This window comes from Notamacropus eugenii, chromosome 6 (genome assembly GCF_028372415.1).
Source record: "Notamacropus eugenii isolate mMacEug1 chromosome 6, mMacEug1.pri_v2, whole genome shotgun sequence".
In the NCBI taxonomy this organism is placed as follows: Eukaryota; Metazoa; Chordata; class Mammalia; order Diprotodontia; family Macropodidae; genus Notamacropus; species Notamacropus eugenii.
In genome coordinates this window covers 158,020,277-158,032,637 of record NC_092877.1, presented here as the reverse complement: position 1 = coordinate 158,032,637, position 12,361 = coordinate 158,020,277, and the positions used below count along the sequence as shown (strand labels likewise).

Sequence of the window (12,361 nt, the reverse complement as noted above, 5' to 3'; positions counted from 1 at the left end):
TACAAAATTTCTTTGACGTTGAAGTATTCAAATATAGTTTTATTACCAAATTTTACAGTCAGACTCTTTGCTCTAAGTAATTCATAGAGGAGCTGGAGAAAATGCCTGTCCATTTAACTTGGAGCATTATGACTAGCAAGCAGTACCCATACAACTGACCAAAGAGGGATTGTCATGAAAGAATGACGTCTTAAGTGGTAGGAATAACTGGTGGAATAAAACTGCCTTTCTCCCTGTTTCATTGTATGGCTTTCTCTATCAGACCATCAATAAACCTCATCTATTCTGTGCTTACTGTGATTTTTCAGCCTCTTCTTTCCCATTTCATGATTTTGGCCCAACTATCTGAATTTATTGACATGATAAATTTTTTTTTGAGCCATGGAAACTCATTTAAATTTTTCTTATAAACTATGGTTAAGGCCTTACTATGTTCCACCAAGGTCTCTTAAAAAAGAGTAATTAATTGTCATTAATCATTGGAGTTAATAGGTCTTATTTTATAGGAACTGGGATACTTTGGACTACAAATCATACTTCATTGAGCTAGTCATTCACTGAGCTAAATCCTATGGTTAGTGTATAGATTAAAAATTGACCAAAGTTTGACTTGAAAGTGTCAAGATTAAAGGGTAATAGTTGTTGGAGTAGACAAAGCACTGAAACTGGAGTCAGGAAGGCCTGAGTTCAAATTTGGCCTCAGACACTTTTTAGCTGTGTGTTCCTGACAAATCACTTAATCTACATGCTTCAGTTTCCTCAGGTGAAAAACCAAGACAATAACAGCATTTACATTAGAGGATTGTTGTGAGGGGAAAAGTAATATACATATATATATATATATATATATATATATATATATACATATATGTATATATATACATATACACACACACACATATGTATATATATGTAAAGTGCTTTGCAAACCCTACAGTTTGGGGTTTCTTTTGTATTTCAAGACAACTTTATTAGGAGAACAGGGGTCATCTTCTTCTACTCTTCCCCCAAACCTTCCTAAGCACAGCATTAGAGCTATAAAAGCTTTAATGTAGAAAGCAACTAGGTGGTGCAGGGTATAGAGTGCAGGCCTTAGAATCTGGAAGGTCTGAATTAAAATCCTCAGACACTTAAGAGTTATATGTCCCTGGGCAAATCACATATTTTCTCAGTCTCATTTTACTCAATTGTAAAGTGAGAATAATATACTTTCCAAATTTCTTGTGAGGATCTCATGAGAAAATTTTTATAAAATGCTTAGCATAGTGTCTGGTATATAGTAGGCAATATGTGAATGCCATTATAGCTACTATTATTAATTATCATTATCTAGAGTATCCAGCTCCTCTTGACTTCAAATCATTTTGCTGCAGCATGTGGGCCCAAAACTTTAGATCCCAATCTGGCTTTGTCACCAACAAACTGTGCAACTTTGGACAATTCACTTAACTTTTGGGGTCCTGTTTCTTCATCTACAATATGAATGGGGTTGGACCGGATGAATGTTAAGGCCAATCCCACTGCTTAGATCTTATGATTTTTTTGAAGCTTTGGAGAGTTAGAAGATTTGATAGCATTTCAAGATCTCCAGGGACCATTTGGTTGAATCCACTGATTCCAGAACATAAAGAAAGATCATTTCAACCCTATTATTTTCTGGATGTAGAACTAAGGCTGAGAGAGGTTAGGTAACCTTGTTCAAAGTGAAACAGGGAATCAATGACAACAAAATTTGAAGCCTGGATCTTGGCTATCAAATTCAACACACTCCATTCACTCTGTTGCTCCATCTTAGATGCTCCTAAGTTAACTCTGAAGCATCATGTTCAAAGTATGACATAGTAATATGGTGAAGAAAGAAAATAATTCCTTACATTATTGTGTTTTGCAATTGAGAAAGCTTCTCAGTCCATAAATAATCCAGACCATTAGTAGGAGTACAACTGATGGCCTATCAAAAAAGAAAAGCAAAACAAAAAAATCAAAGAAAGAATTTTTGAAAGCCATCTGTTGAAATTCATGTTTGATAAGTCCTGGGGATGGGGGTACACAAGGGGCTAGTGGGAGGGGATGCAGAGGAAGCATGATATAGTGGAAATGAACCTCGGATCTGGAGTCAGAGGATGTGAGCTCACATCTGTTACCGCTTGTGTGACATTAGGCAAGTCAATTGATCTCTCTGTTCTCAGTTTCTTCATCTGAAAATGAGAATGTTAGGCTAGATTACCTTTGAGATTCCTTATTCTAACTCAGAAAACTTGAAACCTTAAAAATACTGCTTTACTTTTTAAAAAATCTTTCACACACATATGAAAATTCTAGTTCCATGACATATTCCAGTTGTGTGAATATAAGATCAAATATTAGAACTGAAAGGAACCTCAGGAGCAATTGAATCCAGTCCTTCATTTGACCTCAAAGCAACTAAAACTCAGGGTGGTTAAATAGCTTAGCTGCTATCCCTCCTCTTCCAGCTCAGTTTCTGACCCTCTCCAGACTTCTCCAACATGTTCCTCCAATCTTTTAAGCTCACATTTAAGCACTGTTTCCCCTCACCGTAATGTAAGTTCCATGAAGGCAGGGAATGTCTTTTTATTTTTTTGTAATTGTATTTAATGTTCCCATTGAGGCACAATATCTGGTACAAAGTAGGCATTTAATAAATGTTTGTTGATTGACTTGATTGCATGAATTATTCCTGATTTGTGGTCTTATTTCATTTTCTCATTGATCACATTATATCTGTGATGTGCTGTTGGTTTGAGAATGACTAACAGGCTTGGCAAATTCTTAGCTTAAATTTCTTTTAGTATAACAGTTTTAATTTGACTGTCAACTGTCAGCATCAATTAAACTTAGTTCTTTTATTTGTTCAATTCTAATAAGCACTACTTTTAGAAAACTAGGATCAAGGGGAAATTAACTACTCATGGAGAGGCATATGAATTCAGCATAAGCTAATTAAAAACAGATAAATCAGGGATAACTTAACATATTTGTTTGTTATGAATGAGTTTATATTTCTACTATTAACTCCAATTATCCATCTCTTTAAGACAAAGTCTCTTTAACTTTACTAGTTGGATAAATGGTAGGAAACTAATTTGAAAATCACTGTATAAGACATCCTCCTTGAAAAAAGAGCTACAAAACCTCACTGAAGAAAATAATTCCTTAAAAATTAAAACTTGGTAAGTGGAAGCTAATGACTCCAAGAAACAGCAAGAAACAATAAAACAAAGTCAAAAATGAAAAAAAGAAGAAAATGTGAAATATCTCATTGGATAAACAACTGATCTGGAAAATAGATCCAGGATAATTTAAAAATTATTAGTACTTGAAAGCCATGATCAAAAAAGAGCCTACTTGTTTCAAGAAATCATCAAGGAAAACGGCTCTAATTTCCTAGACCCAGAGGGTAAACTAGAAATGAAAAGAATTCACTGATCACTTCCTGAAAGAGATCCCAAAATGAAAACTCACAGAAATAGTATGGCCAAATTTTAGTGCTATCATGTCAAAGAGAAAATACTGCAAACAGAAAGAAAGAAACAATTCAAATATTATAGAGTTTTAGTCAGGACCACATAAAATTTCACATCTTCCACATTAAAGAAGTGGAAGGCTTGGACTATGATATTCAGAAGGCAATGGAGCTAGCACTACAACCAAGAATAGTCTTGTAAGCAAAACTGGTTATTTTCCTTTAAGGGAAAAATTGATATTAAATGAAGTAGAGAACTTGGAAGCATTCCTGATGAAAAGACCAGAGCTGAAAAGGAAATTTGACTTTTCAATACAAAACTTAAGAGAAATATAGAAAGGTAAATAAGAGAAATTATGAGACTAATAAAATTAAGCTGTTTATATTTCTATTTGGAAAGATGATATCTGTAACTTTTAAGAACTTGATCATTATTAGAGAAATTAGAAGTATGCATAGGCAGAAGACACAGGCATAATTTGACTATGATGGCACAAACCAACTAAACTAAACTAAACTAAACTAAACTAAACTAAACAAAACTAAACAAAACTAAACTAAACCAAAGAGTGAGAAAAAAGATATGTACTGAAATATCCCTTTGGAATGCATCCAGGTGTTGTTTGATGGTCATAAAATCAAAAGTAAGAAAACCATTGAACTAATTAACAATACTAGGGGATGGTTTTATTAAAAAATAAAATAAAGCATTAATTTGATTTTAAAAAGAATCAAATTATCAGTGTCAAAAATGAAAAAGGTGAATGAACCAGCAAAAAATTTGAAATTAAAGCAAAAATGAGGACATATTTTACCCAATTGTATGCCAATAAAATCTGATAATCTCAGTTAAATGGATGAATATTTACAAAAAAAATATAAATTGTCCAAATTAACAGAAGATGAATTAAAATACTTAAATAATGCTACTTACTTTAGAAAAAGAAATTGAAAAAGCTGTCAATGAGTTCTCCAAGGAAAAAAAATCTTTAGGACAAAATGGATTCACAAATGAATTTAAATGAACATTTAAAGAACAATCAATGTTAATATTATATAAAATATTTGAGCAAAATATAGGCAAAGATGGAATTTTACCAAATTCTTTTTATGATACAACTATAATTTTGACACCTAAACCAGGAAGAACAAAAACAGAGAAACAAAACTATAACCAATTTCCCTAAGAATATTAGCACCATAATTTTAAGTAGCATGATTGCAAGGAGATTACAGCAATGTATCACAAAGATCATACAATATTATTTGGTGGAACTTGTACCAGGAATGCAATGTTGATTCAATTTTAGGGGAGGAAAACAGTGCAATTGATGATATTAGTAATAAAAACAACAAAAAATCATATGATTATCATACCAAATGCAGAAGAAGCTTTTGACAGAACACAACACTCATTACTATTAAAACACTAAAAAATGGGAATAAATGAAACTTCAAATGATAAGTAGTATCTATCTAAAGTGAAGAGTAATGTAATGGGGATAAGCTAGAAGCCTTCCTAATAAGATCAGGGGTAAATCAAGGATGCCTATGATCACCTTTATTATTCAATATTGTACTAGCAATGATGGCTCTAGCAATAAGAGAAGAAAAAGACATTGAAGGAATTAGAATAGGCAATGACACACAAAAAAACCTATCACTCTGTAATTGACACAATGATATATTGGAGAATCCTAATCACCTAAAAAACAACTACTTTAAATAATTAATGACTTCAGCAAAATTGCAGTATATAAAATAAATTAATATAAATCATCAATATTTCTATATATTACTAACAAAGTCCAGTAGGAAGAAATAGAGGAATTCCATTTAAAATAATGCAAATAATATAAAATACTGAGGAGGCCTTACCTACCACGACAGATCCATGAATTACATAAACACAGTAATAGAACACTCCACACAAATAAAAACAGATCTGAATAATTGGAGGAATATTAAATTCTCATGAGGTGACTGAGGCAATATAAATAAAAATGATAATCCTACATAAATTAATTTACTTATTCAGAAAAATGTCATTCAAACTGTTTTATGGAGGTAGAAAAAGCAAAAACAAAGTTCATCTGGGAGAACAAAAGATCAAAAATGTCAAAAAAATCAGTGGAAAAACAAAATGAAGGAAGCTGATCTAGAACTACCAGATCTCAAACTATATTACAAAATAGTAGTCATCACAACAATCTGATACTGGCTAAGAAATAGAGTGATGGATCAGTGGAACAGGTTAGGTATACAATAAACATTAGTAAATGACCATAGTAATTACGTGTTCAGTCATTTTCAATTGTATCTGAATCTTCATCTGAGGTTTGCTTTGCAAAGATTCTGGAGTGTTTGTCATTTCCTTCTCCAGCTTCACTACTTCTTTCCTTTCTCTTTATTGCAGAAAATTTCAGATTCACCTAATTTCTGAGACTTTAGACCTCGATGCTAGAAGCTTCCAGTATAGAAAACTCTTTGGCAATCGCAAGTACCATATCAATGTTAGCTTTGCTGTTATAATCACCATCATTATATGTGTAAGGAGATCAAGTCTGGTAGAAAGAGAAAAATTTCTGTGAACCAAGATGGTGAAATAAGCAGTAAAGTGCCTTAACTCTCCCATATTTACCTCCAAACAACTGTAAACTAGTGCCCCCAAACAAATCCCAGAATAGCAAAACCAGCAAAAAGATGGTTCTTTTAGCCCAAGAAATTTGAAAGATCTGCAAGAAAGGTTGGTACTACTCAGGTAAAAGAGAAATGCACTCCAGGACAGGAAATATCCTAGCAAACCACCAGCAAGCTCCACCTCAGGAATTCAGAGGGATATTCTGAGTCCCACTATGGTGGAACAGGAAAATGCCAACACCAGCATCCTCCAAGTGCCTTAGCATAGCAAGGACAACTGGCAGACTCCAGTTCTGAGAACCACCACATGCTTCAGTGTAGTCCTGGGCAAACAGGCGTTCTCCAGTGGCCAGACCTCCATGAGCTTCAGTATAGCCTTAGGTAAACAGGTATCCTCTACCATGATGAGAAAGTAGGACAGACCTTTACGTGTCAGTGTAGCCCCAGGTAAACAAGCATCCTCCAGCAACCAGACCTCCATGAGTTTCAGCACAAGCAAAGCAAAAAGGCAACTTCCAGTGGCCAGACCTCCATGTGCTTCAATGTAGCCACAGGAAAACATAGAAACACCCCATTGGGCCTTAGCACACAGGAAATACCACCTCTAGGACCCCAGCTCAGCACCATATAAGATGTCAGAATCCTATCGCCTCAAGCAGCACCAACCAACCCCTCATACCCTGCAATACTCCAGCACAGCACCAAACATGAGGGTCCCCTGGGGGCCTCAGGGCAACATTAGTGAAACACCAAGTAAACAGTCAGGGTCTGCAACCCCTGGCAAAAGAAGCCTGAGATAGTGCCCCTTTCACCTCAGGAGCAGAGATCAAATTTAAAAGAAAGGAAAAATGCCAATATAAAAAGATGAGGAAACAAGAACAAGAACAACAAAGAACTGAAACATAGAAAGTTATTATAGTAACAGGGAAGACCAAAACACAAATTCAGAAGAGGGCAACAATGTCAAAACACATATTGGCAACCACAAAGAACAATGCGAAGAGATCTCAAGCCCAGAAAGAACTTATGGAAAAACAAGAAAAGGAGCTTAAAAATCATTTGTGAGGTAGAAGAAAAAATGGGAAAAGAAATGAATTATGAAAAAAGAGTCAACAGCTTGGAAAACAGCATAAAAAGTACAACTGAACAGAAAAAAAGATACAAAAATTCATTGAAGAAAATAATTCCTTAAAGACTACAATTTGCCAAATGGAAAAGAAAGTACAGAAAAATGACTGAGGAGAAGGACAGACATGCTCTAACTCTTCCCCCATAGTCCATAAAATACCTTTAAAATGACTGTAAACAAATTCTAGGGCAGAAGAAGCCACAAAACAACAGAGTGAAAGAGATTTTCCAGCCGAAGACAGCCTGGAAGGTCAACAGGAAAGTTATATTGCATTAGGCTCAGAGCTGAATGTAGCCCAGCCTAGGCCATGCAGGAAGGACAGGACAGGAGCAGGCTTCAGGGCACAGAATCATGGGTAGCAACTGTGGTTCCCATATTTCTCAGCCCACAAATGCCAAAGACAGCTTCAAAGGTCAGTAAGAAAATTCTTTCACCTTGGTGAGAGGGGAGGTCAGTTGGGCCCCAGTTCTGGTTCAGGGCTGCAGCAGCCACTGCAGCATCATCATCCACATTTCAAGTTCTCAGCCTAAAGACCATGGGGTAATCAAGCAATTGATTTGATTCTCAGTTCTGAGTGGCAGTCCTGGGATGAGGAAGAACACTGGCATGGTGGAGCTGGTGGTGACTGTGGAGAAGGAATCCTACTCGCAGATCATGGGCAGAAAAAAGTACTTGTGGTTGCTCACAGACCAGAGTGCAAGCCAGGAGAGGAGTAAACTCTCCCTTGATTGTGCCACCTTGAAGAAACTGAGAACTTACAGGTCCCTAGAGTACACCCTCCACTTGACAAAGGACTCAAAAGTCAAGTAACTGACTGAGAAAATGCCCCAAAAGGGGGAAAATAAGAGTATAGAAGGTTACTTTCTTGGTGAAAAGGTATTTTCTTCCATCCTTTCAGATGAGGAAGAACAAAGCATACCATCAGAGGAAGACATCAAAGTCAAGGCTTCTCCATCCAAAATGTCCAAAAACTATGCAATGGTCTCAGGCCATGGAAGAGCTCAAAAAGGATTTTGAAAACTAAGTAAGAGAGATGGAGAAAAATTGGGAAGAGAAATGAGAGTGATGCAAGAAAATCATAAAAAATGAGTCAACAGCTTGCCAAAGGAGACCCAAAAAATGCTCAAGAAAATAACACCTTTAAAAATAGACAAACTCGGGGTGGAGCCAAGATGGTGGAATAGAAAGACCCACATACGCCAGCTCCGAACCCACAGCCCATAAAATACCTGTAAAAAAGATTCTGGAGCAACAAGTTCTGGAGCAGCAGAAGCCACAGAACAACAGAGCTGATGAGATTTCTGTTCCAGAGAGACCTGATGCGAAAGGTCCGTTGCGCCCTGGACTGGGAGCTGAGCCCAGCCCTGCCATGGCCGCATGGCACCATGAGGAGCCAATCAGAGCAGGCTTCAGGGACAGAATCTCCAGCAGCCAAGCAGGTCCCTCCACCCACCGGCCCCAAAGGTTAGTGAGACAGTCTTCTTGGCTAGCCGAGAGGGGAGTGGGGTGCCCCCATAACTCAGGCCCCCTTGGGAGGCAGCAGTGGAGGCGGGAGCAGACAGGGGCTCCCCAAGAAGGCAAGAGCTGGGATCCATTGTTGAAGGTCTCCGCATAAACCCCTGAGGGAACTGAGCCCATGAGGCAGCCCTGCCCCCACCTGAGCACCTGAACTTAATCTCACAATGAATAGCAGCCCTGCCCCCGCCCCAAGCCCTGAGGCTGGGAAGCAGTATTTGAATCTCAGACCCCAAGCGCTGGCTGGGAGGACCTGGAGGTGAGGTGGGGGTGGAAAGAAAACTCAGAAGTCAAGTCACTGCCTGGGAAAATGCCCAGAAAAGGGAAAAAAAAATAAGACTATAGAAGGTTACTTTCTTGGTGAACAGGTATTTTCTCCTTCCTTTCTGATGAAGAAGAACAATGCTTACCATCAGGGAAAGACACAGAAGTCAAGGCTTCTGTATCCCAGCCCACCCAATGGGCTCAGGCCATGGAAGAGCTCAAAAAGGATTTTGAAAATCAAGTTAGAGAGGTGGAGGAAAAACTGGGAAGAGAAATGAGAGACATGCAAGTAAAGCATGAAAAGCAGGTAAACACCCTGCTAAAGGAGATCCAAAAAAATGCTGAAGAAAATAACACCTTGAAAAATAGGCTAACTCAATTGGCAAAAGAGGTTCAAAAAGCCAATGAGGAGAAGAATGCTTTCAAAAGCAGAATTAGCCAAATGGAAAAGGAGATTCAAAAGCCCACTGAAGAAAATAGTTCTTTCAAAAATAGAATGGAACTGATGAAGGCCAATGACTTTATGAGAAACCAAGAAATCACAAAACAAAACCAAAAGAATGAAAAAATGGAAGATAATGTGAAATATCTCATGGGAAAAACAACTGACCTGGAAAATAGATCCAAAAATTTAAAAATTATGGGCCTACCTGAAAGCCATGATCAAAAAAAGAGCCTAGATATCATCTTTCATGAAATTATCAAGGAAAACTGCCCTGAGATTCTAGAACCAGAGGGCAAAATAAATATTCAAGGAATCCACAAATCACCACCTGAAAGGGATCCAAAAAGAGAAACTCCTAGGAACATTGTGGTCAAATTCCAGAGTTCCCAGGTCAAGGAGAAAATATTGCAAGCAGCTAGAAAGAAACAATTCAAGTATTGTGGAAATACAATCAGGATAACACAAGATCTAGCAGCTTCTACATTAAGGGCATGGAATATGATATTCCAGAAGTCAAAGGAACTAGGACTAAAACCAAGAATCACCTACCCAGAAAAACTGAGTATAATACTTCAGGGGAAAAATTGGTCTTTCAATGAAATTGAGGACTTTCAAGCATTCTTGATGAAAAGACAAGAGGAATGAAGAGAAGCATGAAAAGGTAAACAGCAAAGAGAAGTCTCAAGGGACTTGCTGAAGTTGAACTGTTTACATTCCTACATGGAAAGACAATATTTGTAACTCTTGAAACTATTCAGTATCTGGGTACTGGGTGGGATTACACACACACACATGCACATGCACATGCACACACACACATAGAGACAGAGTGCACAGAGTGAATTGAAGAGGATGGGATCATATCTTAAAAAAATGAAATTAAGCAGTGAGAGAGAAATATATTGGGAAGAGAAAGGGAGAAATGGAATGGGGCAAATTATCTCTCATAAAAGAGGCAAGCAAAAGACTTTTTAGTGGAGGGAAAAAGAGGGGAGGTGAGAGAAAAACATGAAGTGTACTCTCATCACATTCCACTAAAGGAAGGAATAAAATGCACACTCATTTTGGTATGAAAACCTATCTTACAATACAGGAAAGTGGAGGATAAGGAGATAAGCAGGGTGAGGGGGAGGATGGAAAGGAGGGCATGGGGAGGAGGGACCAATTTGAAGTCAACACTCACGGGGAGGGACAGGATCCAAAGAGAGAATAGAAGTAATGGGGGACAGGATAGGATAGAGGGAAATATAGTTAGTCTTATACAACACGACTATTATGGAAGTCATTTGCAAAACTACACAGATTTGGCCTATATTGAATTGCTTGCCTTCCAAAGGGAAGGGGTAGGGAGGGAGGGAGGAAGAGAAGTTGGAACTCAAAGTTTTAGGAACAACTGTCAAGTACTGTTCTTGCCACTAGGAAATAAGAAATACAGGTAAAGGGGTATAGAAAGTTATTTGGCCTTATAGGACAAAAGAGAAGATGGAGACGAGGGCAGAGAGGGATGATAGAGGAGAAAGCAGATTGGTGATAAGGGTAATTAGAATGCTTGGTGTTTTGGGGTGGGGGGAAGGGACAAAAGGGGAGAAAATGTGGAACCCAAAATTTTGTGAAAATGAATGTTAAAAGTTAAATAAATAAATTAAAAAAAATAGACTAACTCGAATGGCAAAAGAAGTCCAAAAAGCCATTGACGAGAAGAATGTTTTAAAAAGCAGAATTGGTCAAATGGAAAAGGAGGTTCAAAAGCTCACTGAATAAAATAGCAGATGGAAGGTAATGACTCTATGAGAAACCAAGAAATTATAAAGCAAAATCAAAAGAATGAAGAAATAGAAGACAATGTGAAATATCACGTTGGAAAAACAATTGACCAGGAAAATATATCTAGGAGAGATAATTTAAAAATTATTGATCTATCTGAAAACCATGATAAAAAAAGAGCCTAAACATCATCTTCCAAGAAATTATCAAGGAAAACTGTCCTGATATCCCAGAAGAAGAGGGTAAAATAGAAAATGGAAAGAATTCACCAATCAACTCCTAAAAGAGACCCCAAAGGGAAAACTCCTAGGAACCAAGTTCCAGAGTTCCCAGGTCAAGGAGAAAATATTATAGGCCTCCAGAAAGAAACAATTCAAGTATTGTGGAAATACAATCAGGATAACACAAGATTTAGCAGCTTCTACATTAAGGGATCAAAGGGCTTAGAATATGATATTCCAGAGGTCAAAGGAGATAGGATTAAAACCAAGAATCACCTACCCAGAAAAACTGAGTATAACACTTCAGGGGAAAAAAAATGGAATTTCAATGAAATAGAGGAATTCCAAGCAGTCTTGTTGACAAGACCAGAGCTGAATAGAAAATTTGACTTTCAAATACAAGAATCAAGAGAAACATGAAAAGGTAAATAGGAAGGAGCAACCTTAAGGAACTCATTAAAGTTGAACTGTTTACATTCCTACAGGAAAAGATGTTATTTGTAACTCATGATACCTTTTTCAGTATTACGGTAGTTAGAGGGAATATACATATACACACACATACACACGTATGCATATATATGTATATATGTGTGTATATTCATATATATGTATGTGTGTTATATATGTGCATGTATATATGTAGTTGTGTATATATAGGTGGATGTGTGTATGTATGTATATATACACATGTGCATATATACATATAAGTATATACACATATATACATAGAGAGAGGGCACAGGTTTAGTTGAATATCAAGGGAGAATACTTAAAGTTAAAGTTTACTGTTGAGTGGAATGTATTAGGAGTAAGAGAAAGGGAGAGATAGAATGTAGCAAATCATCTCACAAAAAAGAGGCCAGGAAGAGCTTTTACAATGGAGGGGAAGAGGGGGG

General features: G+C 37.0%; 1 protein-coding gene across 1 annotated transcript in view; it reads right to left on the bottom strand.

Annotated features, from left to right (window-relative positions):
* Positions 1-12,361, bottom strand: part of TMEM144 (transmembrane protein 144) — a 58,527-nt gene that overhangs the window by 16,476 nt on the left and 29,690 nt on the right. Inside the window, exon 6 of the mRNA XM_072621360.1 lies at positions 1,875-1,951. Coding sequence (XP_072477461.1) covers positions 1,875-1,951 — 77 coding nt within the window. The remainder of the gene's footprint in view (positions 1-1,874; positions 1,952-12,361) is intronic.